The sequence below is a fragment of the Pristis pectinata genome, chromosome 19 (genome assembly GCF_009764475.1).
Source record: "Pristis pectinata isolate sPriPec2 chromosome 19, sPriPec2.1.pri, whole genome shotgun sequence".
NCBI classification, from domain to species: domain Eukaryota; kingdom Metazoa; phylum Chordata; class Chondrichthyes; order Rhinopristiformes; family Pristidae; genus Pristis; species Pristis pectinata.
The window spans coordinates 30,941,068-30,967,540 of NC_067423.1; the positions used below are offsets into that span (position 1 = coordinate 30,941,068).

The 26,473-nt window shown below is 40.7% G+C and overlaps 1 protein-coding gene across 1 annotated transcript; it reads right to left on the minus strand.

Moving 5' to 3' along the window:
- Nucleotides 1–285: 285 nt before the first annotated feature.
- On the minus strand, nucleotides 286–23,134 carry LOC127580569 (mucin-2-like). The gene is made up of 11 exons (XM_052034154.1): nucleotides 23,077–23,134; nucleotides 22,371–22,427; nucleotides 15,794–16,194; nucleotides 12,601–12,700; nucleotides 12,274–12,506; nucleotides 9,492–9,523; nucleotides 7,069–7,244; nucleotides 2,298–2,367; nucleotides 2,091–2,191; nucleotides 1,053–1,155; nucleotides 286–494 (listed from the first exon to the last, which is right to left on the minus strand). The coding sequence occupies exons 1-11, from the start codon at nucleotides 23,132–23,134 to the stop codon at nucleotides 335–337; spliced, it is 1,491 nt and encodes a 496-aa protein (XP_051890114.1). The 3' UTR covers nucleotides 286–334.
- Between the last annotated feature and the right edge of the window lie 3,339 nt (nucleotides 23,135–26,473).

Here is a 26,473-nt window from a genome sequence, read left to right on the forward strand (position 1 = left end):
TTTCACAATACATTGGGTGATGTTAATTGTGAAATATCTGCATCTGCAAGGTAAATTATAATTCTGAACAAAAGAGGGAGAGTTAGTTATTTGCAAGAAAGTTTACTAATTTGCACTTATAATAAAATCATTGATAAGTCTTGTGCAATAAAAAGCTACAATCCAAAGATGATACTTTTTATTAATAAGAGATTGAGTAACAGCGTGATAAGATTTTAGGCTAGCATCTGGGTGATATTTAAGACCGAGTATTAAATGTTAAATTTTAACTAACAAAGCGTTACATAAAGTTATTGAAATCTTTAGTTCTGTATCAAATCTTCAGGTGTTCTTTCTAGCTTTCACATTCTTTGCACGTGCAGGACTTGATGTCAGTGTATGTGTAAGCTGAAGTACTTCCATCGTCACACTGTAGATTCACTGTCTTTTCTGCCGTCTCCCTTTCTTGACAGCACTGACAAATGTGGTTCATGCTATTTGTTTTAAAGTTGAATCTGGAAAAAAAATGCAGTAGAGTCTTTAGTGACACAAGTTTTGAACAGAATTTGTAGTCCAGATAGAAATGAGAAACCTGGCTAAATGATGGATTACTGCTTCCGTGGCTAGTTGTTTGTAATGCTATGGATCTGTAGTGAAAAGGTAATTGGTGGTCAAAGTGGACAACCAATTCAGGTGAAGAGTCAATGAAAGAGGGACTAAATTAGTGAAAGCTGAAAATTCACACAACGGATTTGAAAAGAAGTACTACAAAGAAAGATATGTGGCAAGCTTTGAATTTATAACTATTACTCCATTAAGAGATTTGAAAAATCTCTCTGAATAAATTGTAATGTTTATAAAGTACAATTCATTATCACATGCAGTAATTGGGATGAATGCTTAGCAAGCATGAGGGAGAAAGGTTTAGACTAATAAATGTTTATAAGGTGAGATGAAGACATTTTTGAGGAGCATGTTTCTGTGCTGTAATTAATGCAGTTTGAAAGGGAATCAGAGGTTCTATATGTGAGGTGTTACATCATTCAAGAAATCTAGATTAAAAATCCACTTACTTAGTACTTGAAAAGCAGTTCCCTTTACATTGTTTTATTTCAATATCTGTTTTGCAAGTGCCATTTACAATTTTTTGAGTAACAACTGTAGGTTTGCAATCTGCTAAGGAAGAAATATTAGCAATCATTCACATACTCAGAGTTGTAACAAAGCAACATTATTAATAGTTGTTAAGCAGGATTTAAGATTTCTCTTAAGTGGCTAAAAAGTTGGTATATATCTGGCTCTTTTTAATAAATCATTTATTCTTCTCATATATGTGAATATATCTCATTCGGGAAAGTTTAATATTAAAATGGAGCAAATAATTAAAATATCTAAAGTATTAAAAAAGGGAAAAAATCAAGTAGTACCATTCACTCTTGGCTCTCGTCGGCAACACCATCCCCATTGAAATCAGTGGGAGTGTTGGGGGGGGGGGGGGTGGTCACAGATCCTGTATCAAATCTAACCTGGCGTAGATTTCCTAAATCTAAATGCAGGGGAATATCAGCAAGATTGAATTTCATCGGCAGCTACGTGGAGAGACTAACGGAGTGTTATGACAATTGGATTTTTAAATGGAGTGTTGGAGTTGGACTGTGGAGGCCCAACTTGCAAGCATTTAAACAATTCAAAATCACCGATATCTCTTCATGTGACTTGGTATCAAATTTTGTTTGATGCTACTGTGAAGCACCTTAGCCTGTTTAACCATGTTAAAGATGCTTCACAATAAATACTCATTAGTGTAGCGGTTTGTGTAATTCTATTACAGCGCCAGTGACCTGTGTTCAATTCCTGCCATTGTCTGTAAGGAGTTTGTACATTCTCCCTGTGTCTTTGTGGGTTTCCTCCGGGTGCTCTGGTTTCCTCCCACATTCCAAAGATGTATGGGTTAGGAGCTGTGGGCATGCTGTGTTGGCGCCGGAAGAGTGGTGACACTTGTGGGCTGCCCCAGCACATTCTCAGTAATGCAAAAAGATGCATTTCACTGTGTGTCTTGATGTACATGTGACTAATAAATGAGTTATTATTCCAATTGCAAATCAACTTACTGTCACATGAGGAAACACATTCAGTATCATTTTCTGTCATCATCATTCCATCTGGACAATAGCATCCTTCCTCTGAAGTTGGATAACCAATTTTCACTGTGCTGAAAAGGATGCAGCATTTTTAATAAAACAAAGTTTTTTTTGAGTTTCAACTCTCAAAAGAATTGTTGACATTCATAAGATATTAATGCTTGGGAATATACTTACTAGTTCACACAGCGATCACATGTCTTTTCTGGGCATGCCTTATAAACTAAGTTGTTCTGACATGTAAAGTCTTAAAATAAAAGACAAGTATTAAGTATATAATTTTAAACACAAATACAACTGTAGTGAGGTCATTACATAAAGTCTTTAACAGTAATGAAAGGGATCACAATTTGTTGCATATTACATGTGAAATAGAATTATGTAGTTAAGAAGCAGCTCTGGTCTTGTTAATAGTTACTTCTGCAATATTTTTCAAGTTTCTTGTAGGATATTACAAACCAGCAACCGTGCACTTGGTAATGTAGATAATGTGATGGAAAGGCAGCCAAGCAAGCTGTAGGCATGCCTGAAGGGAAAAAAAAAGCAGCCTAGAAATTCAGGATTAAAAACCAAAAAAAACTACGGATGTTAGAAATTTGAAATGAAACAAAATTCTGCAAAAACTCAGGTCAGACAGCATCTGTGGAGAGAGAAACAAAATGAATACTTTAGTTTAATTACCTTTCATCAGAACTGATCTCAGATATTTAACTCATTGCCACCCCTCCTGGCTCTTGACTTCTAAATCATGCCTCTCTGCCAGTCTACTCTCTCCCAAACTCCACCCACCACAACCACCCAACCTCCTTTTGACCTTTAATGTCCATATAATCCATTGTCCCAGTCCTCTCTTCTCATTACCCCCAACACTCACAACAAAACCTCTCACCTCAGTTCCAGCCAGCACATTTTCCAGTGCATTTTGAACGCATCAAGCCTGAATTATTAGTTCAATGTCTGTCAGAAGCCTTCACTGTAACATTTTTCTTTCCTGCTATCTATATAAATATTTGAGAGATGGGGTTCATTGTCTGGAGACTGTTTTCACCCTTATTTGGTGGACTAAACAAGTGCTGCAATTAGCATTAACAGCCAACTAGGGAATCGCAAAAACACTGCAAAACTGGGGAAATACACCATTTTCAAAATAAGTAATTGTGGCAGCTTGTTGATTTAAACACAAATTGCTTGGCTTCCTGATGGCAGTCGTCCACCTATTCTGTTTTTTGCTATGATGAGTCCATGGGAAGCAAGTTGTAGCAAAAAATACCTAAAGGCAGCTGCAGAAAAACAGCATAAAAGGTTCCATGGAGCTGAGGGAAAATGTTAGCAAGGGAGAATATGTTGCCTTTGTGTATGTGGCCACTGCCACCACCACCCCTCCCACCTCACAGTTGTCAGTACAGCTCAAGTTTTGGGTCGTGAGGAGTCCCATGTCACTGTCAGGTAATGGTTCATCATGCTCTAGTCACTGAAGCACGCATCCCAGCTGTGCAGAGCTGTAATGAGTATTGAAGAGACCTAAAATGCTGTATGAAATTTGAAAAACATTAAAAACTCAGATATGTGTGGGTCACAACACATGATATCCCATTAAGCATACTTCGATTTCTGTCTTCTTGCCAAATCACCACAAGCTTGTTCCTTGTTTAATTAAGACTCAAAACCAAAGGTTCCAGGTTCCATATTATTGGTTTAAAAAGAGAAACCAGGACAAAGTAGAGCATTGTGTACATTAAGTCAAAGAGTTGTACATCACAGGAATGGGCCCAGCACATCCATGCTGACCTTTTTGCCCATCTACACTATTCATCTCACACTTGTCGGGATTAAATTCCATCTGCAGACACTCAGCCCAGCTTTCCAACTGATCCATATCCTGCTGTAGCTTTAGACAACCTTTCTTACTATCCACATCACCAATTTCCATGTAACCAGTGAACTTACCATTCACATTCCAGGTAGTTAATATTTATTGCAAACAGCAGATGTCTCAGCGCCAATCCCTGTGGTATGCCACTCATCACAGACTTCCAATCAGAGAAACATCCTTCCACCATTACCCTCTGCCTCCTATCACTAACCCAATTTTGGATCCAGTTAGATCCCATGTACCTTAATCTTCTGGGCCAGCCTGCCATGCAGAACCTTATCAAGTACCTTACTAAAGTTCACGTAGAAAACATCTACCACCATGCCTTCATCAATCTCCTTGGTTACTTCCTGAAAAAAAACCTCAAATTATTGAGAGGGGATTTTCCCTTGCAAAGCCATGCTATCACAAATCAATCACTGAGTTTCCAAATATACTTAAATTTTGTCCCTGAGAATTTTCTACATTAGTTTCTCTACCACTGACACAAGGCTCACTGGCCTGCAGTTACCTGCCTTATCCCTGCTGCCCTTCCTTAACTAAAGGAACAATATTAGCAATCAAGTGTCATTTGTCTTTAGATGTACAAATGATGTTGGAAAACTGAATCCTCCTGAAAGGTGAATCATGGTCCTGTTTTGCAATATCAGCATTTTTAACAGGGAGCGGTTACTGCCATTTTGTGACTTCCTGTTAAAAATGTATGATTTGTGCATTAAAAATCAGTGTTAAGTGTGTCCAATTTCTGGGCTTAAGATCTTTAAATCTCTAGTATTTGGAATTTGAAATAAGGATGTTCTCCAGAGTATTATCAGAAGCACTATTATGCTACCATTAGCACTGTAAGAACCAAACATGGAACCAAATTGGTGTTTTATAAATTGACATATTTTAGCACTGACTATTATGAATGTTGCCTGACTTCAAAGTTTACTGATTTGAAGTGGTGTCTTTTGCTGTTCATAATTTATACTGACAGCAGAAGTGACGTCATAATCCTGTATTTGTAATCAAGATCCATTACGGAAGAATTGTCGGTTTTGTGAGTGGACAACTGTATCTTCATGTGCATTATTGTTTTGAGAAGAAAAACAGAAGATATTGGATACACTCAACAGTCATGCAGCACCTGTGGAAAAAGAAATGTTGTTACTGTTCCATGTGGAAGGCTGTCCATCGGGACTGAGAAGGACAGAAAACCAGTTAGATTTAAGTTGCAGAGAGGAGGGGGGAGGAATAGATAGGGCAATGGAAAAACCTCTGTAGGGCAAAGTCAGAGTTACCACAGTGATAAAGCTGTTGATAAAACCACCTTGCTGATAGATGAATTAGGAGAATTAGAGAGAAAATAAAGGAACATGTAAAACCTGTGAAATGCAGGTCTGAACAATTGGAAAGACCCAGCAGATCAGACAATGTCCATGGAGAGAGAAAAACTGAATATAACAAAAAGGCAAACTGGCACAACTGGTCATTTCTGATGCAGAGAAAGCGAGTTTCCGAAAATTGCTGAACTGGAAAATAAGTCATAAAGGCTGCATTGTGCTATGTTGGAAGATAAGGTACAATATCACAAGCTTGCATGGGCTTCATTGGAGTGGAAATGGAATGGAGGATTAAAGTGACAGGCAACTGGAAACTTTGGATCATGACTGCAGACTGAACAATGGTGTTCTGCCAAGTGGTCATCCAATATGCATTTGGTTTCTCCAGTGTAGTAGAGACCACATTGTGACCATCATACCATTGTGCAATATACTTGATTGGATGAAGTTCAAGTGAATTGCTGCATTATCTGAAAGGACTGTTTGGGTTCCCGAATGGTGGGAAGGGATAAAGTCAAAGAGCAGGTGTTGTATGGGAAAGTGTTGTGGGAGGGGGAGAGGTTTGGAACATCAGTTTCACTCACCGATCCCCTCCTGTGTGTGCTCCTCCCCCTCCCCCCACCTTCTTATTCTGGCTTCTGCCCTCTTCCTTTCCAGTCCTGATGAAGGGTCTTGGCCTGAAACGTCGACTGTTTATTTCCCTCCATGGATGCTGCCTGACCTGCTGAATTCCTCCAGCACTTTTTGTGTATTGCTCCAGATTCCAGCATCTGCAGAATTTTTTCTTTGTGTCTCTGTTTTTTTTGTAGATTAGTTTCCTATTTTTAAAATACAGTTCTCATACATCTCAGTAATTTTAATGGAGCTGTCCCTTTCCAAAGATTTAATCAGGGTTTGTAAGACTCGTAGAAAATCACCTTGACCATGGCTGCCTGTGCTTTCAGGCAACTCCTCTGCTGGCAGTTGTAGGACTAGTAGAAGTATATTAAATTTTCTTAGAGAAATATCTGCTGTGTCCTCCTACCCATACGGGTAAGAAATCTGGCACACGCATGTTATGGAAGAGTAAATGATCGCCATTGCACCTTGTGTACCCTACTTCAGTCATTGTGTCACAAATAATAGTTTCCAGCATTTTCCCCACACCATATGCTAGACAATTAGGCCAATAATCTATTTGTTTCTTAGCTTCTCATATTCTTAAGTAACACAATTACATTGACAGTTTTCCCAAACAGAAGTTAAAATTCCTGAAATGAGGGATGAAAAATGATGACCAAAATCAATTTTTTAATATTTGCTGTCGAAACCATAAGTTTCGGAGATTTGTTTCTCTCAAATTTGTCCTTTTTATGTGTTGATAAGCAAAATTTAGATTTCTCACCTTAATTTGCTTTTAAGTGTTTTTTGTGACTTCAGTCCCTTATCCTCATTCTCTGCTAATCAAGTTATTTTTTATCAAAAAGTTGGCCATTCTTCAGGAGATGCTGCTGTGCAATGCACCGGAAGCTTATGTCTCAGCAAACTCAAATGAGTTCTGCCTGCTGGGATCTAGGAGAACTTGCAAGGAGAGTAATGGACTGTAAAAATCTAACATGTTAGTTTTTAAGATTAGGGGATTTGGACATGAGCAGGATTTTGACTACAGTTATCTCTGTAAGATAATTCATTGCACTTGTATGTTAATCATTCAAATTTTGTCATTTCCAAAATAGGAATTTTAAGTATTTTCATGACTTGTGGTACTTACTGCACAGTCCATTTGTGAAAGGCCTCCAGTCAACACAAAAACCTGCTCTTCTGCAAGCTTCAGCAGCAGCTTCCAAGCTACTACAGATAATGGGGGTAATTCTCCTGCAATGGTCAAAGATGCAAGTCCTTTTGTAGGGCTCAATGTCAACCTTCTTTCTGCATTGTTCAAATGGCCTGAACAGAGGAAAAGAGAGCAGTACAGTTCTTACGTCATGTTTTTATTATCTGGGGTTAGTTGGCTTATTGACATTTTCTGATTTCAACTACTTGTCTGAGAAAATAATATTTCAATTAAGCAGCTTCAATATGGTTTACGAAAGGGAAATAATGTTGACAAAATTTATTATAAGATATAACAATAAAGTTGAATGAAGAGAAGATAGATGCAATGTAATTGGTGTTCCAAAAAGCATTTGGTAAGGTGCCAAGAGGTTGCAGCATTAGGAATGGTATTGTTGTATGGATTGAGGATTGACTGATTATCAGAAAATGAATAATTGGGTTAAATGGGTCATCTTTGATTTGGCAAGCTGAAACCAACCCAACCCCAGTGCTCCAATATTCCCACCTCTACCTCGCCTGGAATTCCATTCCAGGCCTCTCAGCCTGCAGTTCCCTGAGACGCAATCTCCTTCATGTGTTTTGCTGAGGGCCCTGATAAAGCCTTGATTTCTAACCAATGAAGCATTTTTGGGTCCATAGGAGATGGGAGCTGAGAAGGACATCCCTGCAGATGGGAGCTGAGAAGGACATCCCTGCTCCCAGAGGATGAATTCTTCTCCAGTGTGTGACAAAAAAACATGCTGGGACCCACCTGTAAGGTACTTGGAGCAGCCAGCATTGGGTGGGCGGCTGAAGACTTTCTCGCAAGGTTCAGGGGACTGTGCAAAACATGGATATGTGGAGAGTGACAGGGGAACAGTCCCAGAGAGGGTGGTCAGTGAAGCTCAGTGATAGCCTTGCCCTGGAAGGGAGCAGGTGGCCATAGGACTCCACGGCTCTCAATAGTTCTAAATGGAAAAGGACTATCCAGGAAGGCTCTGAGCACACAAGATCTACAATGGAGCACGAGAGGCTATGCGCAGTGTAAGGGTTAAGGTTAACATCCATAACTACTCTGACCCAACAAGCACCACCTGCCCCACAAGTGACAAAGGACTTTACAGCCACCTCATTTCCATAAACAACATTTAAAAACTATTAAAAATCACATTTGAATTGAAAGAAGGCAAAGCTCTGCCTCCAGCTAGCTGTCAGGACCTGTCAGGGATGATCCAGGATGGGGCCTCTGCACGCTGACTTGCTTGCTGCCTAGCTGCCATCTGGATTTCATTGCCTGACTCAAGGGTGTGAAGGGCCATAAGCTCCGTATCTGACCCACATAATTCTGTGCACACTGGGCAGCTACCCTTTCTGGGAAGTGGGCAAGCAAGATCTAACCCATTACCTTCCCATCAATGAAATTTTCAAATAAATTTGAAGAGGGAGCGAAGATGCACCATCTCTGACGTGAAGCAGTCTCAGTCCTTCACTGATCCTAATCCAGTTTTAATTCTTCTAGGATCAGTGTAATATCGCTATTCATCTTTCTGGATTTCTAAGTTTATTGAATGACTGATTAATAATTTACTACTTGTGTTGCAAATGTGAGTTTATAAATCTTAGTCAAATGAAGTCAGAGGAAGAGCTTCAAGCTGCAAAAGCCAATAGATATATTTTTATCAAAATTGTAATCTATTTAAGGGGATTTCAGGGTAGTGTGAAAAGTAATTAAAGCCACAAGGAATAGTTTATGGCGTAAATTATGAAAATAAGTAGGAGTGAGTTTATGTTGAGCAAAATCCAGCATAGACCATTTGAGGTAAATGGCTTGATCCAATGCTCTAGATTCAATGAAATTCAATGTAATTTAGTGCATATGTTGGATACATAGTTTGAGAAAAGTGCACATGTGAACAAGTTCACTTACTCTCCTTCAATGATATCACAAATTGTTCCCTTTGGATTGCATGGCATCTCAGTAGGCAGAGTACAGGGCACATCAGTGGGAGCTATTTGACAGTATGGTTTTCTGATATCATTAAACTTCCAGTCAGATGCAGTTGCATGACAACACTCAGAAGACTCAACTTTCCCATTTCTTCTTGAGCAGTTGGGTGACGAGCAGGATCCTACCTCAGGAAAACAGGAAAGTTCCCAATAAAATTACCATAAGATAATTTAACATGAATTAAAATAGTAAAATATTGCTGTAGTGTACATTACATACCACATTGGCCTCGTGTGTTATTTAAGAAGTATGATTCTGGTATTCTTATTCTAAAGTAAAAATCATAAGCAGTAATGTTTGCTTGAATTTCAGGAATATATATGAATGTTTTCCTCCCTTGTCTTCTAATGTCAAATACGTTTGAAATGTACGGAACACTCGTATCATGTCCATTGACCGTTAACTGTGAAAGTAAACAACAGTACTTTAGGAACTCTTTCCAAGTCACAAGTAAAACAAAAATTCCAATATGAAATGGTCTAGGGTAATCAATTGACTGAAAGTTCTGAGTTGCATAAAATGAAAGGAAAAAAAAGCGCCTAGGATTGACTGGGTTTGCCAATGTTGCCCTTCAAACATAAGGATCAGGTTGTATGGCATACAGGCCTTTTCAAGACTGAGGCTATTTTTCTGACTGGGGCTTGTCCTATCTCATGGAGAATTTTCCAGTAGTTTGCAAAAGTACCCTGCTGTCAGGTTTCTAAAATGAGAGTCTAGTATTGAGCCAAGTGGCACTAATAGTAGCATCCTGATGGCCTTATGACAGTTCATGCTGTCAAAAGCATTGAGCTGTTTTTAAATGTCTGTGATGATCATATGGATTTAAGTAATTCAAAATACAAATTATTAGATAAAATACATTTTTAAAATAATACATTTGCTTACATTTAACTAAAAATGAAAAACATGATAATAAAGTAAAATGAAGAAAAAGCAAACCACATTTCAGTCCTGGTTGGAGACCCCATCCTAACGAATGGGATCACACAACATACTCTCAGAGGTCAGATACAGCTCAGTTCACAGTGGCTAAGATCTGATCTTGTGCTCAATGCTGAGTCCATCAGTGGAGTGGGGGGGTCGGTGACACTGGTACCTATCCTTCTCCTAAGGCAGTCCATCAGGATTGATGATGACTTGATTCTACTCTGGTTTTGTGGGATCTAAAATGGCTAATGAGGCCGATGCGGGAATGACATACTCTTCCACAGATGGGGCAGAAGGTGCCTGATGGGAAATGGGTAGCTTGTAAGGTGGTGTTCTCCTTTTTCACTTGCACAGAGGTTCTATGTGCACCCGGTGCCTAACACAGTTCAATGTATCTTGAAAATGAGCATCCCCTCCACTGACTCTGTCTACGCTTCCTGCTGCCTCGGGAAAACAGCCGATATATTAAAAGACCCCTCTTGGCCCTGATCATTCTCTCCTCCCCTTTTCCATTGGGCAGAAAGTTGGGCAGAAAGCTTGTGAACACGTACCACCAGGCTCAAGGACAGGTTCTACCCTGCTGTTATAAGAATCTTGGATGGACCTCTTAACTGCTAAAGATTAAGTCTTGATCTATCTACCTCATCATGACCTTTACACCTTAACCGTTTTCCTGCACTGCACTTTCTCTGTAACTGTAACACAATTTTCTGCATTCTGTTATTGTTCTTTCCTTTTGTACCACCTTGATGGACTTATGTAAGGAATGATCTATTTGGATGACATGCAAACGAAGCTTTTCACTGTATCTCAGTACATGTGACAATAATAAACCAATTACCAATGCACAGACTTGAGTTTCTCCATACTATCCTGGATGCTTCTTCTCTACTTTGAGTGGTCATGGGCCAGATATTCCCAGGAATCAGTGGGGATTTTACATTTTTTCAGGGATGCTTTAGCACATCCCTAAATATGTTTGTTTGACTTCCTGTGGCAGAACTTGAAACAGAATTTCTGCTTTGGGAGTTTGGTGTTGGGCACACGAATGATGTGGCCTGCCTAACAAAAGTGACTATGGCCTTAGTGCAAGGAGGAACATTGACATTGGTTTGTTCTTTCCAATGAATTTGAATTATTTTGTGGATGACAGTAGGCAAATTATGATACTAACTAGCAGGTCTGCAAATGAGCCAATTTCAGTGAAGATTGATGTAAAACAAGGCTGCTTCATTGCCCTAACACTTTTCCCAATCTTTTTTGCTTCAAAATTGCATCACACTTACGACAAACTTATCTTGGGAGTGGGCTTCACTGTTAGTTCTCTGCTGAATTGTCAGCAAATGGTGAACCAAATCTTCACTAAACACAAGAAAACAGGAGCAGGAGTGTAGGTCAACTGGCTGCTCAAGCCAGCTTGCCATTTAATACGGTTGCGACTGATCTGTCCCATGCCTCAACTCCTCTTCTACGCCAGTTCTACACAGCCCTCAATTCCCCAGTCTTTCAAAAATTGATTAATTCCTCTTTAACTACCTCCAGTAATCTGCACTTCACAACCCTCTGGAGTAGAGAATTCCAGAGATTCACTACCCCTTGCAAGAAGAAATATTTACACACATCAGTTTTCAATGACCATCCCTTGTAACTATGTCTGCTTGTTCTAGATTCTCCTACTTGTGGAAACCTATTTGTTCTGAATGTGGCTGTTAATATTTTGACAGTTGTTCTAGGTGCTGAACTTTTCCACAAGAGAAAAAAAGTATTTTTTCTCATACTGGGTAATTCTCTTCTGAGAGAATTAAATAATGGTTCCAAAGAGTCAGGTGGTGCTCTGATAAATTGTCCCCATAGTTGTTGTAATTTATGAGTGTTTGTAAGCCACTTGTGCGTCACATTTGATCCAATTTCTCCTTCTGCAACTTATCAAACAGGACTGACAGCAATCAGGATCAGAACAATTTCTATCCTTTCACTTTTGCCTTTTACTAGACCAATGGATGCTAATTAAATTTATAGGCTCAGATTTAGATCATTTCAATGGATTGAGCTATTTCATTACAGAGTACCAATGGCCATTCTTAGTCAACTGCTGCAGGATCACTTTTTGCTTCATCCCTTTATAAGAAACAGTTGGAAGGAAAATAGCATTAATTGCAGGCCACTATTTAATTAATGGCACCCATTAATGAAAAAATGTACTGTCTACTGCTGAATGGCACTTACCTTATTGTTATTCCCAGGTGAAATTGTAACATTATTTTCTTTGTAAAAGATAATCAGTCCTTTTGGACATGACTTAGGTATACCTTCCAGACAAAAATAATTGTCTACCAGAACTGTAAAATTATATTTGGGAATTACTTCTTCCACAAGAGTATATGTACAATTCCCAAAGAAGTCATATTGTGTACCAAAAAATGTGCGATAATGTGGATCTCCCCATACTTCACATTCACCTAAAATTAAAGGCACAATTTCAGAATGGCAGGAAAATAAGAATACCATGAATATCAAATCATTGTAAATATTAAACAGAAAAATGATACTGACAAAAACATTCCCATTGACAACAGCCATTACGAGTTTCGATTAGCACAGGTATCCTCCCATTGCTGCAGGTTTTGGGTGGACAGGTGTTCATTTCAGAGCACTAGAAAACAAAATAAATATCAAATTCATAAATAAACCAAAGTTACTTAATTGTTAAACATAACATGGGAACTGCTTTGAAGATGCAAGAGACTGCAGATGCCACAGCTGGGAGCAAAAAACATTGTATTTTCAAATTTCATGTAACGTGTAACCCGTGTTCCTTTCTCTCTCATTCTAATCCACCCAGATTCTCCCATACTCCTGTTTTCCAACCACCCTTCCCACTTGCCCAGTTTCACTCCCCTCCCCAATGTGCTTCATCGGCCCAGCATTTGTCCCTAATCTGGTTCTACTGATCATCTTCCTTCCTTATCAGATCCCAGCATCTGCAGTCTCCTATGTCTCCACTTATCACCTTCCAGCGTCTGTCTCTACCTCCATCTGCTTCTTCCACCCCTTTTTTTTCCCTCCTTACTTGTTTCTATCTCTCACCCACCAACTGCTGTCTCCCAGCTCCACCTTTCCCCCTCCCCGGCCTGGTTCCATCCACCCACCATCCCCTTCCTCACCTGGTTTCACCTATTGCCCACCTGCTTCCTGCCTCACTCCTCCCTCTCATGATATTACACAGGCTATCTCCTCTCTACACTCTCAGTCCTGATGCAGGGTCACAACCCAAAACATTGACCATCCCTCCTGCTCCACGGATACCCTCTAGAGTAGGAACCCTCTCGAGTTCCTCCAGCATTTTTTTTTTGCATCGTAGTTGCTCAACTAGCAAACTTGCTAGTTTGCACTCTAAAGTAAAATGCAGCTAACTGAATACTGTTTTCGCTGCTCACTGGCATTTTCAAAATATGTGAAAACAACTGAAGGATCAAATAGAATCAAAATTAGCTGATTCAAAATTTTCCTGACTGTTCAGTTGTTGCTTAGCATCAAACTACTGTCTTTTCATCAGTTCACTTTAAAGTAGGCATTGCTCGAACAATTATTGTCATTCCTGCTAAGGCGTACACGGCAATGAAACTTTAATGACATGATGACCTTTGATACTGCTTCCATGTTAATTAAATCACAGACTAGGCTGATCTCCTATAGGGATTTGGATAAAACTTTGGTTGTTGCAAATAATTCTGGCTCTTTAATTAGGATGCCTCTTTAAATCTATTAGTGTCTTTGCCCAGTTCTCCCATTTTGTCTGATGTCCAATAGCCTATCACCAGGTGCATCCAAAGCAGGATGACTTTGGAGTTCTGAGACAAAGGTCCTGGCAATGGTCTTCAATATTCTTCACCTAGATTACTACCAGAGAGGAAAACTGAGTCAATAATCCTTTGGGAAAATAATAGGGGAGTTTTCCTACTTTGCACAACCGTTCCCTCCGACCCCACTCGACCCTTAGCAAAGCTTTATTAGCTGTACCACCACCCCCATCATCCTTCCAATATTGTGGGAGCACTGGCTTTCCAGTTATGCAATTCCAGCCTGTGATTTCTGCCTGTCGATTGTAAAAGTTAGATAGTGGAGGGAGGACAAAGGTGTACCCTGACTGCATTTGGTGCTACAGCAGAGTACAGCTAGCATTGCCCATGGTTTACCACCATGTCGTGCTCACATAATAACTTCACTTCTTTCCTATTTCAAACTCTATCCATACAAAATCTACATTGAGAATCTTTCTATGTTCAAGTCATGTCTTTTGTAAACACTGCAACTCCACCCATTTATATCCTCCCTTTTTCTCCTGAAAATGATGTATACACCTGAAAAACATGGGATAGGGGTTCACTAGTTTGGTTAAAGACCCTAGATGTGATGTTCTATTGAGCACAGGGCTCAATACACCATTACAATGTAGTAAGTCTTGCCTGAAAAAAATTGCATAAAGGCCTTTCCTGTACAAGCTCCCATCACTGGCAGAGGGTGAAGTTCAGAGAGGAACAAGCTGTGGTTTGGGGAGTAGAGGGAAGAATTGTAGGGTGAGATTTTCGTTGGAGGAGATAGTTTTTTTGGGGGGAGGTGGTGGTCTGGGGAAGACAATGGACAATGTTGGTTGGAAATGGTATGGGGTGTCACAGGGCCCAGAGGGCACTGGTGGCAAGTAGGAGAGGCTAAGAATTATGATAAAGAAAGAACATTAAGACCCTATCAGCTGGATACCTAGAACACCCGAAAACTGACTCATTAAAAGTAAGCCCTAACTTTCTGGTTAAGAACACAAGAAAATAAGAGGAGGAGAAGGCCCCCAGGCCCCTCAAGCCTGCCCCACCATTCAATATGATCACGGCTGATCTGCGCTGGGCTCAACTTCTGTGTCAATTCCCCATGACCCTCAATCCCTTGATCTTTCAAACATTTATCTATCTCCCCCTTAAATATAGCTAACGATATGGCATCCACTACTCTCTGGGGCAGAGAATTCCAGAGATGCATCACCCCGGAGAGAAGAAATGTCTACGTACCTCAGTTTTAAATGACTGGCCCCTTATTCTATTGCTATGTCTCCTTGTTTGTGACTCTCCCACTGGTGAAAACATCTCAACATCTACCCTGTCAAGCCCCCTCAGGACCACCCCTTGTTCTTCTAAATTCCAAGGAATATAGACCCAATCTGTCTAGCCTCTCTCAGGAGGTTGTGGCTGTCAGTCAGTTTATTGTGTGCAGTATAATCCTACCCAAATGAAGTCAAAATGAGCACATATGCCGTTTGATATCCATATATATGTTTCCTGACCTCTGTATTTATGCACATCACTTACAAGTGGACCATATTCAATTTATATTAGAACACTTAGAGTGTATTTGCCCAATAGCATTTAAAGCTCTATCCTGAAATATGTTACCTTGCATGATGTGATAGAATTACCAGTTTCTTGGTCTAGCAGTTGCCCAAATATAAGCAGTATTTCTACATTATTTACAAAATCATATTTCTTCCAAACCAACTTATGCTTACAACACTTTGGTAGAGCAATATTTTCCATCATCTTTTGCTTCCACGAATCTCCCCAGTGAGCCTCAAATCTAGACATTTACTAAAATGTTTCAAAATCTTTAAAACTAAGAATAAAATATTAACACTTTGACAGGAAAATCTGTCTCTCTGCCATTGGTTATTGAACACTTACATTAAGAAATCTTAACTTGCCTTTCCTTGTGAGGCTCTACCACAAGAACATACTGGTTCAGTTGTAGATGAGGTAAATGGTGATGTAGAATTGACTGTGGTGACTGTGCTTGGAGATGGAGTTGTCACATATTCACAGCAGACTCTAATTCGATAGTCCAAACACATGTTAGTCTGGGAGGACCTTTCATTGTAGTTACAAATCAGTCCTTCTTTTAAATCACATGTGACATTATCCTTTGTTTCACTGATTGGACGATGTGGGAAGCTGACAGCTTCGCACTCAATGTAATTTATTACATAAGGGGCATCTGGACACAACTTGTCAAGTATTGGCTGCAGTAATTCAGAATCATCTTTACTGTGAATAGACGGCGAATTTCCATTAAACCACTTAGACCATGTACCGTTGCAAACCGGTTCTGAAATGTAAGATTATATATTTAATATGCAACTGTCAAATTAATTTGCAATAATTAAGTGCAATGATATCTCTGATAAAGAATACATGAAAGGGATATAAGAGTGATCTATCAATATAGTTATTGAAATTATTGAATATTTTATGTTGGATACTGCCAAGGTGGAATTCGCAGCAAGCTCAGTTGCAGTTGGAACTTTTGTTACTGAAAATATTCACATCCACAACATTCCAAATACAACATTGTGAAAATTTCAACAGATGGACAGCAAAGTAGAAATTAAAGTATGTTATTGACTACAGCTAAGACATTTAATTTCAAATGCAATTGAACAAGCAGGATCACTTGACTATCAATACAACATTTGCAGAATTGTGTGTGTTTCTGAACCCTTGTAAATTAATGGAAAAAAATTAATGATCAAAATGTTGTAAAAAAGCATTTGAAGATATTTGATAACAACTCTTGGCATGTGTAAGTATGCAGAGAATTGGTATCTTCATAAAATGCAACTATTTTTCTGAATGTTGAGGAAATATTGGGAAAAAATGTTAATGAGTAAACTGAGACCAAAAGAGACAAAGCAAAGCTCAAAACATTCATTTTAGAATAATTCAAAATAAATCAATTGGAAATGATTACATTGTCAATCTGTACTATTAGAACAGAAAAGGCTCTCTGGGAATTGTGACAAGATAACATAGTACATAAAAAGAGGGATCATTAGCAATTCTTTAGCTACTTGAGGTAATTACACCAATTTGATAAACCAGTGAAGACAATGGGCCAAAAAATTGCACAGGTTCCCTCCACCCTTTGCCACCTGCACTCCCTTTTACCAAGTTCAAAGTATTTCAGAGTCCAACAGCATGTCCTGAACAGTAGTTGGGCTCAGGTGATGTAAAAAGAAAGCTCTGCCCCAGAAATACTGCAACCAGCATTTTACAGCTGGCAAATTTGAATTTTAATTATTAATTTGAAATATCTCTGAATGGCATGTGTTTAAAACTACTAACTTTAAGTAATTGGAAAATAAATGTTATAAAAGTTAAACACACCTAAAAGCACTTAGAAATAAATAAAACTATTTAAATTTCATTCAAAAGTTAGGGAAAGGATGCACATGCATTTTCCTTAGAGGACTCATCTAGTTTCACTTTGTCACATATTTTTCCCTCTGAATCATGGTCTGGGAGTTGTTTACACAAATAACTTGTATGACAAGATTTACAAATCTAACTGGTAACGAAGGTATAACTCCCTAGTTGTGGTTGCTTTCATTATTGTGATTTCTTCTGTAGAACAGCTCGATTTGCCAAAGCTATAATGCTGCTAAATAAATTCCTGTAATCTTCTTGCACTTTATCAGTTTTGCTCCAAACTAATGTTTGTCACCTCATGTCACTTTTTGTTTTGACTCATTTTAGGAATTGGAATGTCTCAGCGTTAGCGTTATACTATATCCAGAACTGAAAGTGTCATTACATCACACTGCAGTGAGGATCATGCTTCACTTTGGATTTGAAAGTCAATGATCTTTCATCTGAAATGGGAAAAGTTGCAGGTAAAACAAGTTTTAAGGTGCAGACAGCAGAGAACAGGGGACACTCTGAAAAGCTGGAAGGAAAGAGGTTACATACAAAAGGAGTAGTGCTGCAGGATGACCAACAAAAGTACTAATGAAAAGGTAGGTTTGGAGGAACTGTGATTGAAACATGTCAGCAGTACAAGCATAAATTCTGACAGGAAGTGACGGTTCACAATCACATTCCATTCCAAAGTAAAGCTATGTTCAAATGTATGTCACTTAAAAATAAAACAGCACCTTTCAATCTAATTTCTCAGCTTAAATTTCTGAAGTGCAGTGATTGAAGCAGCTTCATTTACATTGTTATATTCCAAACATTATATTCTCTGGAAGAAATGGGTCAAGAACAAATGAAATAATAGATTTCCATTGTTTCCAAGTCTTTGAAACAGAACAGCTTGATATGTTGTATTGAAAAAAGACAAATGCATCAGGGTGTGTAGCCAGTAGCATACAGGTCTTCCCCAGGTTATGGATGGCTGACTGAAGGACAGCCCATACATGAGTTTGGGAGACTGGAGAGATGGATGGGGATAGATTTGCCAGCTGTTGTGGGGCTGCAGGGATCTTCTCCCAGGCGGGAACGAATGGGGCATTTCTGCATGCTTTTTCTCCACAGCCCCCCTGCCTCAGGAGCAACAACAATTGGGAGCTGGGTTGAGCCAAGCAGAGCTGAGAGCACAGAGCAGACTCACTAAGTCAGTGAGGCCGACTGGCAGTTCTCAGGAATGGAACCCTGTCGTAACCTGGGGATGGCAAGGGATGCTATATGGAGTGGTTGGAAAAGCTAGGAATGCAAACTTTACAGTAGAGAAGTTTGAGAGAAGAAAGAATCGAGGTATCAGAGCATCAGGGAGTCTAGGCAAATGAGACAGAGATGGAAAAATTGAGAACCACAGTACAAAGACTTCAGATGATTAGCAAAGAACAGAAATCAACATGAGGAATATTTATTCCACAGTAAGTGGTTGGTATCTGCAATGCATTTCCTGACTGATTCATTTGTGGCATTAAAAATGGAAATGATTACTTGAAGTAATGAAAATTGCAGTACTATAGGTACAGATTGGGAAAGAGAGCTGTATTGTTCTCACAGAAATCTGGTTCAGGCTGAATAGCCTCCTGTGTTACCACTCTGTGATTCTATCAAAAGAAACTATAACTTAACAACCACAGTAGGTGCAGTTGTTTTTCCTTTTGTTGTAGTTATCATGGCTGGAGAGAAAAAAAATATTAAACACTATTGCACTGCAGCTCCAAATCCCACAGTTCCAAAGAGTTACACTTCTCAGTTATTTAATTGACATAGTTATTAAGTAGGTGTCCTTATTTTCAAATACAAAAGCAGCAGCACTAATATATATTTTTTTCTATCATAAAAGCTTTCACAGATGTTACCAGACAAAGCAAGATTATTGGTCATAGTGTAATGAAAACAATACCGTGAGTTCACAAAGCAGAGAGCAGTATATACTAGAAATACTCAGCATGTCTGGTAGCTTTTATAAAGACATAAGAGAATGTTTCAGGTTGCTTATGTAGTTCCATTGTCTGAGACAATTTTATTTAAGTGATGCTGAAAACTTGAACTATGGATTCACAAGATTTATATTTCCAACCAAAATCACTGGAATAATTGTATGCACAAGACTGAGCACATACACTGACCATGTCTAAAGACTAAAACTGGAAAATGCACAAGGGTGTAATGGACATGCTCATTAATACTGAAGATTTGATTTACCCATTTGTGGAGTTAACAACACCAACTGTGATAGTTAACCCTGTGTAGTTAACTGAAGAGGAAATTATTCACAAAAAACAGCAATCTACCTACAAATGTTTTTGTGGATTTTAAAGCAAAAAAAGTTTGAGGAAATTGTTAACTACAGTTACAGACTTGCAATTTGTCATTTACCAGAAATTTAGGTACTGCTGCTGGTAAACCTGTTAAATGACTACCTTTCAAAAGCTCCTTGGGGAGAACTTATTCAACCATCGCTGTTGTAATCCTGCTATTTAGCTATGCTGACAGCAGGTGGATGTGAAGCCTGCACTCAATGAACTATACTCTATGATTAACAGCCTAGAAATGGGATACCCCAAGACCCTCTTTCATCCTAGCCAGTGACTTCAACCAGGCCAACTTCAAGAGTGCGTTACCAAAATACTACCAGCACATCTCCTGTCCAGGGGCCTAAACAGCCTTGACCATAGCTCCACAACCATCAAAGATGCCTACCGAGTCAGCCCCCCTACCCACACTTTGGTAAATCAGACCACCAAGCTGTATTGCTTCTCCCTGCACATTAACAGAAACTGAAATTTGAGGATCCAGCACAGAAAGTCGTACAGTGCTGGTTTGAGGAAATATATGAGCTTCTACGCGACTGCTTTTGGGTTGGTAGACTGGTCTATGTTCAAAGGTTCAACAGCCAACCTGGATGAGTATGTCACCACCGTCACGGATTTTATCAGCAAATCTGTAGAGGACAGTGTACCAAAGAGGTCAATCAGGGTGTTCCCAAGCCAGAAACCATGGATGAACCAGGAGATTCACTCCCTACTGAAGTCCAGGACTGTGGCATTCAAAACAGGTAACCCTGACTTAAACAAGAGATCGAGATACGACCTTCTTAAAGCTATCAGGAATGCCAAGAGACAACACCAGTCCAAAATAGTACCAGACCTGCGGCTAGTTGTGCCAGGGCTTACATGCTGTAGCAGGATACAAGGCAAAGTTAGGCAGCATCGCCAAAAACAGCTCATCCCTTCCTCATGACTTAACACATTCTATGCACATTTTGAATAGAAGGGGAATGGAATGTCACCACCTGCCCTGACAGCCTCCAATACACCTGAACCCACAAACATGTTGCAGATGTCAGATCAGTCTTCAGGAAAGAGAACCTTTGGAATGTATCTGGCCTGGATGGTGTCCCCGGCCGTGTCCTTAGATCCTGCGCAGATCAGCTGGCAGGGGTATTTGCAGACATTTTTAACCTCTCCAATCTGAGGTTCCCACCTGCTTTAAGAAGACCACTATCATCCCAGTACCTATGAAAAATAAGGTAACGTGCTTTAATGACTACCGCCTGGCGGCTCTGACATCCACCAGCATGAAATGCTACGAGAGGCTGGTCATGACACACATCAGCTCCAGCCTCCCAGACAACCTCGACCCATTGCAACTCACCGACTGCTGAAACAGGTTCATGGTGAACATCATCTCCCTGGCCCTACATCACCTCTGGAGCATCAGGACAGCAAAGACACCTACGTTAGACTATTGTTCATTGACTACAGCTCTGCCTTCAATACTATAATTCCAAGCAAACTCATTACCAAAGTCCGAGACCTGGGAGTCAATACCTCCCTCTGCAACTGGATCCTTGACTTCCTGACCAACAGACCACAAGCAGAATAGGCAGCAACACCTCCGCCATGATTATCCTTAACGCTGGTGTCCTACAAGACTGCATCCTCAGCCCTCTGCTCAACTCCCTATACATTCATGACTGCGTGGCCAGATTCTGCTCTAACTCCATCTACAAGTTTGCAGATGACACGAAAGTAGAGAGCCAAATCTCAAATAACATTGTTGGAGTACAGAAAGGAGAAAGAGAGCCTAATGGTATGGTGTCTTGACAACAACCTTTCCCTCAATGTGAGCAAAGCAAAAGAGCTGGTCATTGACTTCAGGAGTGGCGGGGGGGGGGTGTGGGGGGGGGAGGCGGGGGTGTCGGTGCACGGTCCTGTTTACATCAACAGTGCTGAGGTTGAGAGGGTTGAGAGCTTCAAGTTCGCAGCAATGAACGTCAATAGCCCGTCCCAGTCCAACCACTTAGAGGCCACCACCAAGAAAGCTCACCAGCGCCTCTACTTCCTCAGGAGGCTAAAGAAATTGGCATGTCCCCTTTGACCCTCACCAATTTTTATCAATGCACCACAGAAACCATTCAATCCGGATGCATCATGGCTTGGTATGGCAACTACAGAGAGTTGTAGACATGGCTCAGCACATCATGGAAACCAGCCTCTCCTCCATGGACCCTGTCTACACTTCACGTTGCCTTGGTAAAACAGCCAACATAATCAAAGACCTCACCCACCCCGGAGATTGTCTCTTTTAAGAGATAAAAGGCTAAAAGCACGTACCACCAGGCTCAAGGACAGCTTCTATCCTGCTGTTTAAGATAAGATGGACTCTTGACCTCACTATCTACCTCGTTATGGCTTTGCACCTTATTGTCTGCACTTTCTCTGTAACTGTAACACTTCATTCTGCATTCTGTTATCATTTTTCCTTGTACTAAATGCACTGTTTGTAATGAAATGATCTGTAGGGATGCAATACAAAGTTTTTCCTTGTACCTTGGTACACATGACAATAAATTTACCAATGTTTATGAAAATGCCATTCCTTCAAACTGGGGTATACTGATTCCCTGCAAATAATCCCATCCGAAACGGATGGAATGAGGGTGCATGCGACTGAACTGATGGATGGGATAGTCCGCACCAAAGTTAAACAAATCACATTCAAGTCAAATAACATTCTCATATCTTAAAAGACACCATCACTTACCAGTTGTTGAACTGGGAATGGACACAGTTTTTCTACTCTCTGTTGGGGTTCTGACTTCTGAAAAGGAAGAAAAAAATACTCAGAGATACTGCAACCTGACCGTTCTCCACAGAATTGAGAGGTCTACTACTAAATTATTTTAATAACATGGTGGTGGGGATTACTTAAAGTGGGAGAATTCGATGTTCATGCTGTTAGGCTGCAAGGTTCCAAGACAGAAAATGAGGTGCTGTTCCTCCAGTTTGCGCTTGGAATTCTCCTGGCAGTAGAGGAGACCGAGGACTGACATATCAGTGGGAGGGAGAATTGAAGTGACTGGCAACAGGGAGATGCAGATCACAGTTACAGACAGAGTGCAGGTGTTCCAGAAATGGTCACCTAGTCTGGTCTGCATTTGGATTCCAGCACCTGCAGTCCTTTGTTTCTCTATTTGACACATTATATTGGGATAACAACTCCCAAGCAATGCAAGTCCATTAGTTCACCCTTTGGAACTAGATGTCAAAGATTAGTGAATAAACGTCATCCACGAAACAACTCAGAAATGGTATCTGCACGTTGGTGCATGTTTCTGTCCTTCTGATTGTTTACAAAGTAGTTTGCAAAATTTTCTTACATGGAGCATGTGGACTGGCAATGGCTAAAACCTGAAATTGAAAAATATAACTGAATAGAAGTGCTGGAGAATATGGAAGACATGACTTACCTCTGCTTGTAGTTTTACCAGTAGTAGCTTCAGTGGTTGTCGTCTCTGTTATGGTCATCGCTGTTAATCAAAAGTGAAATAGTCACTCCAACCATTCTCCTACTGCAAATGCTGCTGTACTGAGAATTTCACAAAGGTTGATTGATTGCCAGTGAACCACTGAAGTTGACAAATTTGTTTATGATAACAACACACCAGCTGTGCAAACTTCGACACATGAATGATTTAAAACCAATTTTTACTGAAGACATACTGAAATAAGTAAATTTCTCATTTACCGGTATATGAGCTTGTGCTGCTGGTAGTTGTAGTCTCTTCTGACTGACAGCAAACTCGAATTTGGTAGTCAGAACAAAGCTTGGATGCCTTCAAAGAGCTTTCAGTAACTACACAGGTGAGCCCGATGTTTTTGTCACATGTCACATTGTCTGGGGAATTGCTGATTAGCCACATAGGTTGACCAACAAATTGACACTGAATATCGAGAATATTTTGAGAAGGAGATGAGCAGAGTTTACTGCGCAAGTTTGTTATCAATTCAGAATCACCTGGGCTTGCATTTGAAGGTGTATGTTCATTAATCCAGGGAGACCATTCACCATGACAGACTCCCTCTGAAAAAGTAAAGTCGGAAAGCTCTAAAGAGCATTAGTGGGAAACACAAATCTGAACGAAGCTGGACATTAATTGTTTCAGAAGAACTTTTCCTGATAGTTCAGCAAAACAGGAAGAGTCAGAATACTAGTAAGCACACAATATCATAGGGCACCCATTGGGATTAAATCCATTTAAGTTTAAAATGCATCTGTCACTACCTTGGAGAAGTGAAAGAGAAACATTTCAATGCAATCTGGGAAAATGCTGAAAATATACTCATTATGAGATTGTGGAGATTCAATGTCACAGAGGTGTAAATGAGAAAGTCACATTACTGGTAAAATGTTTCAAATGGTGTTATTTCTTTCAAAAGAGCTTTTTCCAAAACAATTGCAATGTTTATTCAAAATTCGTTCCTTTAAACTGAGAAGTATAGATTCTTATAAATAATAATTCCATTCAAATCAGATGAGTTATAGGGCTGCAGCATTAAATTGACAGATGAACACTATCTGCACCAAAGATCTACCACGTACGTGTCAAAAGAATTTCTTGTTTCTTTTGAAAGACACCATCACTTACCGGTTGTTGTCCTACTCTCTGTTGGGGTTGTGACTTCTGAAGAGAAAGAAAACAAAGTCAAAATTGTTGCCGCCTGACTGCTTTCCACAGCATGGACAGAATCCCATGGTTTTCTGATTTTGATAACAAGCATAAACAAAAAGCAAGTTAGTGGTTACAATGCTAACTTGGTTTCCTTACTTCAAATAGAAAAGAAGAAATGTAAACAAAGACGGATAAAGATAATAACTCACGGTGCTCAGTCTGGGAGGGGTGGGTTGAGAGCAGAGGTGCTCATTTGTCATCAAACCAGCCAACAGAGGTGCTGCTGTGGTAGTCTGGTGCACTGACCTCTACCTTGCAGAGGCCAGACGCCAACTCCTGGACACTTCCTCCCATCTACCCCTTAACCATGACCCCACCAAGGACCATCTGGACATTATCTTCAGACTGCACACTTTTATCTCCTGCCCAAAATCCACAAGATGGACTGTCCTGGCAGACCTATTGTCTCTGCATGCTCTTGCTCCACGGAGCTCGTATCCTTGTTCCTGGACAATATCCAGTCCCCTGGTCCAATCCCTTCCCACCTATATCCGTGACACATCACACACTCTCCAATGCTTCCATAACTAAGTTCTCCGGCATGCACAACCTCATCTCCCCATCATGACGGCCTCACTGCCCTCCACTTCTTTCATGATCAGAGACAGAACCAGTCCCCTTCCACTAACACTCTCCTGCGCCAGGCTGAACCTGTCCTCACACTAACCAACTTCACTTTCGATTCCTCTCACTTTCCACAGACCAAGGCCATTGCTATGGGCCCCAGCTATGCCTGCCTCTTCATTGGCTACATTGAACAGTCTCTGTTCCAAGCCTACTCCGGCCTCATTCCTCAAATTTTTCTCTGCTATATCGACGACTGCATTGGTACCACTTCTTGTACCCATGCGGAACTTGACCGTTGCATAAATTTTGCCACACATTTTCACCCTGCTCTCCAATTCACTTGGACTATCTCTGACACCCCTCTCTCCTCCCTCAATCTTTGCATCTCCATCTCAGGTGATTCCTTATCCACCGACATCATCCACAAACCCACTGATGCTCACAGCTACCTTGATTACAGCTCCTCCCACCCTGTCTCCTGCAAGGACGCGATCCCTTTTACTCAATTTCTCCGCCTCCACTGCACCTGCTCCCAGGGTGAGGCATTCCACTCCAGGACATCCGAGATGTCCAACTGCTTTTTTAACCAGGGCTTCGCCCTGACTGTGGTCGACAGAGCTCGCAGCCGTATCTCTGCCATTTCCCACACCTCTGCTCTCACCCCCACCCCTCCCAGTCCCAACAAGGATAGGGTCCCCCTTGTCCTCATATTTGATTCTACCAGCCTACGTATCCAATACATCATTCTCCGCCACTTCCGCGACCTCCAACAGTATCCCACTACCAAGCATATCTTCCCCTTCCCAGCCCTTTCGGCCTTTTGCAGGGACCACATTCTCTGCAATTCCCTAGTTCGGTCCTCCCACTCCCCCCACCCATCCCACTCCCACCCCGGGAACTTTCCACTGCCCCCGCCATAGGTGCAACACGTGTCCCTACACCACCTCCATCCTGGGACCCAAAAAGTCCTTTCAGGTAAGGCAGAGGTTTACCTGCACCTCCCTTAATATCATCTACTACATTCGCTGCTCCGAGTGTGGCCTCCTCTACCTCGGTGAGACCAAACGCAGACGAGGTGACTGTTTCGCAGAACACCTGCGCTCTGTACATAACCGCGATCTGCATCTCCCCGTTGCCAGTCACTTCAACTCCCCCTCCCACACTATCACTGATAAGTCAGTCTTTGGCCTCCTCCACTGCCAGGAGAATTCCAAGCTCAAACTGGAGGAACAGCACCTCATTTTCCGTCTTGGAAACTTGCAGCCCAAAGGAATGAACATCGAATTCTCCAACTTTAAGCAATCCCCCATTCCCCAACACAACCATGCTTCATTTTTCCCCCTTTTCTAACCTCTTTCTTCGGCCTTTTTTTTTAATCTCTCCTTACCTTTGACCCATCCCCCGGTGGATCTGCTCTCCCCACCTCCCCCTTACCTGCATCAACCTGTCGCCACCTTGTGTCCACCCCGCCTCCCCTCTTTTGTCCACTCTGCATTTTCCTCCTATATATTGGGCTTCCCCTTTTCCTGTGTTCAGTCCTGAGAAAGGGTCCTGACCCGAAATGTGG